The 2,145-nt window shown below is 62.1% G+C and overlaps 1 protein-coding gene across 1 annotated transcript in view; it reads right to left on the reverse strand.

Moving 5' to 3' along the window:
• The window catches only part of KIF25 (kinesin family member 25), a 35,659-nt gene that overhangs the window by 14,274 nt on the left and 19,240 nt on the right, over positions 1-2,145 (reverse strand). The window contains exons 7-8 of the mRNA XM_014542372.1: positions 1,433-1,507; positions 5-86 (exon numbers count right to left, since the gene is read on the reverse strand). Coding sequence (XP_014397858.1) covers positions 5-86; positions 1,433-1,507 — 157 coding nt within the window. The remainder of the gene's footprint in view (positions 1-4; positions 87-1,432; positions 1,508-2,145) is intronic.

Raw genomic sequence — 2,145 nt, forward strand, 5'->3', positions numbered from 1 at the left:
GCGCCGCGCCCGGGGGCTGCGGGCCCAGCATGGTGTAGGTCTTCCCGCTCCCGGTCTGGCCGTAGGCCATGATGCAGACGTTGTACCTGGAAGTGAAGGGGGCTCACAGGCAGCCACACGGCTCCAGGGGACCCGTCCCCACAGGAGAGCCTCCCCCGGCACCGCCTCTGTGACGGCCTTGCTCACGGCCCCTCCTGGACCTGCGGCCGCAGTTTGCAAAGTGGTCCCGGGGCTGCCTGGTGGCGCAGCAGGGACTGAGCCACACCAGTCACACACGCATCCCCTCGCCGTGTTTCTCGTGTCAGCGTTCCCTCCTGGGACCCAGGCTGGTCCCCGCCCCCAGCGCACGGCCCCTGCGGAGTCCCACCCCCGAGCCCACTCACTCCAGCTTCCGGGGCAGCAGGGGGTTTGCCTGTGGGAGCTCGTCTCCTCAAACCAGGCTGCCTGTGCCCTGGCGGCTGCTCAGTGGTCGGAGCACCGGCCGCAGCCCCGGAGGGGGAGGGTGTGGCTCCTGGCCAGGGCATGTGCTGGGCTGCAGGCTCCTCCCCGACCTGGTCAACGCCCGTGCAGGGGGCAGCCAGTCCTCGCCTCTCTCTCTCTCTCTGCCCCCTCCCTCCCATGCTCTAAGAATCGATGGGAAAATATGCGTGGGGGGATTTAAACACAGCCAGGCTTTCATGTACACGAGAGGGGAGGGAGCTTGCACGATTCCCTGTGAGGATCTAGAAAGGCACCCACTGCATAGGCGGCCAGCGCTGCGGACAAGAGCACAGCAAGGGCACACCTCTTCCTGCACTGCTCTCCCCAGGGACTTGGGAGCCAGGAGGGCCAGGTCCCCTCCGTGCAGGCAGGCTGTCCCCCGACCCTGCACTTTGGGGAGCTGCCCCGCAGCTCACTTCACAGATGAGGAATCCTGGCAACCCACACTTCCTGCCACTTGGGTTACGAGCCCCGATGCCAACGGGAGGACACAAACATTTGAAAGAATATTTGAGCCCTAACCGGTGTGGCTCAGTGGATAGAGCGTCAGCCTGCGGACTGAAGGGTCCCGGGTTCGATTCTGGTCAGGGCACAGGCCCGGGTTGCGGGCTCGATCCCCAGTGTGGGGTGTGCAGGAGGCAGCCGATCAGTGATTCTCTCTCATCATGGATGTTTCCATCCCTCCCTCTCCCTTCCTCTCTGACATCAATAAAAATATATTAAAAAAAGAAAGAGCGAGCTCTCCCGGGTTCTAGTGGAGGACGTGCCCCCTGGATGTCAGACCCAGGACCCCCTGAAGCAGGGCCTCGGGGTGGCAGCGGGTGGCGAGGGGGTGACGTGATGTGCAGACACGGCCCTGTGACCTGACCCCACAGCAGTCACGGGCACCCGAGGCCTCCACTCGCCTTTGCATGGAGCTGTGCCCACTGACCTGAACCACGACCCAACTCACCCGTCCAGCAGAGACGTGAGCAGGGGGCACACGTCTGCAAACACCGCGGCCTGGCCCTCCGCCGGGCTGTAGACCCTGAGGAGCAACACAACATGGGGCGTCGTTAGGGGGAGGGGCTCTGGTATCCAACACCCCAGCTGGGAACACCCCCCTCTGCTCCCCCCACACCCCGACGCCATCCGGACTCATCGTTTCCATCAATAAAAGATTGTAGCCCAGCCAGTGTGGCTCAATGAGCATTGACCTATGAACCAGGAGGCCACGGACCAATTCCCGGTCAGGGCACGTGCCCGGGTTGCGGGCTCGATCCCCAGTGGGGGGCGTGCAGGAGGCAGCCGATCCATGATTCTCTCTCATCCTTGATGTCCCTCTCTCTCCCTCTCCCTTCCGCTCTGAAATCAATAAAAATATATTTTAAAATAAAAGATTGATTTTATCACTTTTCAAGGCAGCAGAGGGTAAGGCAGAGTGGAGAGTCATTTCCTCGGCTTTGAAAGGGAAGAAGCTGAAGCAAAGTGATAGATGTTTGCCAAGCAGCAGCAGCAAAGAGGAAAGGAAGCCGCGTCGCTGCGGCCTAACAGCTCCCGGGTGCCGGTCCGACAACGACTCTGCCGGCGCCTGGTGATTATCATTCAATTTCACGGCCAAGCTCTTCGCGTACCGTCTTCCTGGCCGGGTCAGTGCATGGACGTCAGCCGCGCCGCGGGACCCAC

The sequence above is a fragment of the Myotis brandtii genome, unplaced genomic scaffold, assembly GCF_000412655.1.
Source record: "Myotis brandtii unplaced genomic scaffold, ASM41265v1 scaffold1077, whole genome shotgun sequence".
Taxonomy (NCBI): Eukaryota; Metazoa; Chordata; class Mammalia; order Chiroptera; family Vespertilionidae; genus Myotis; species Myotis brandtii.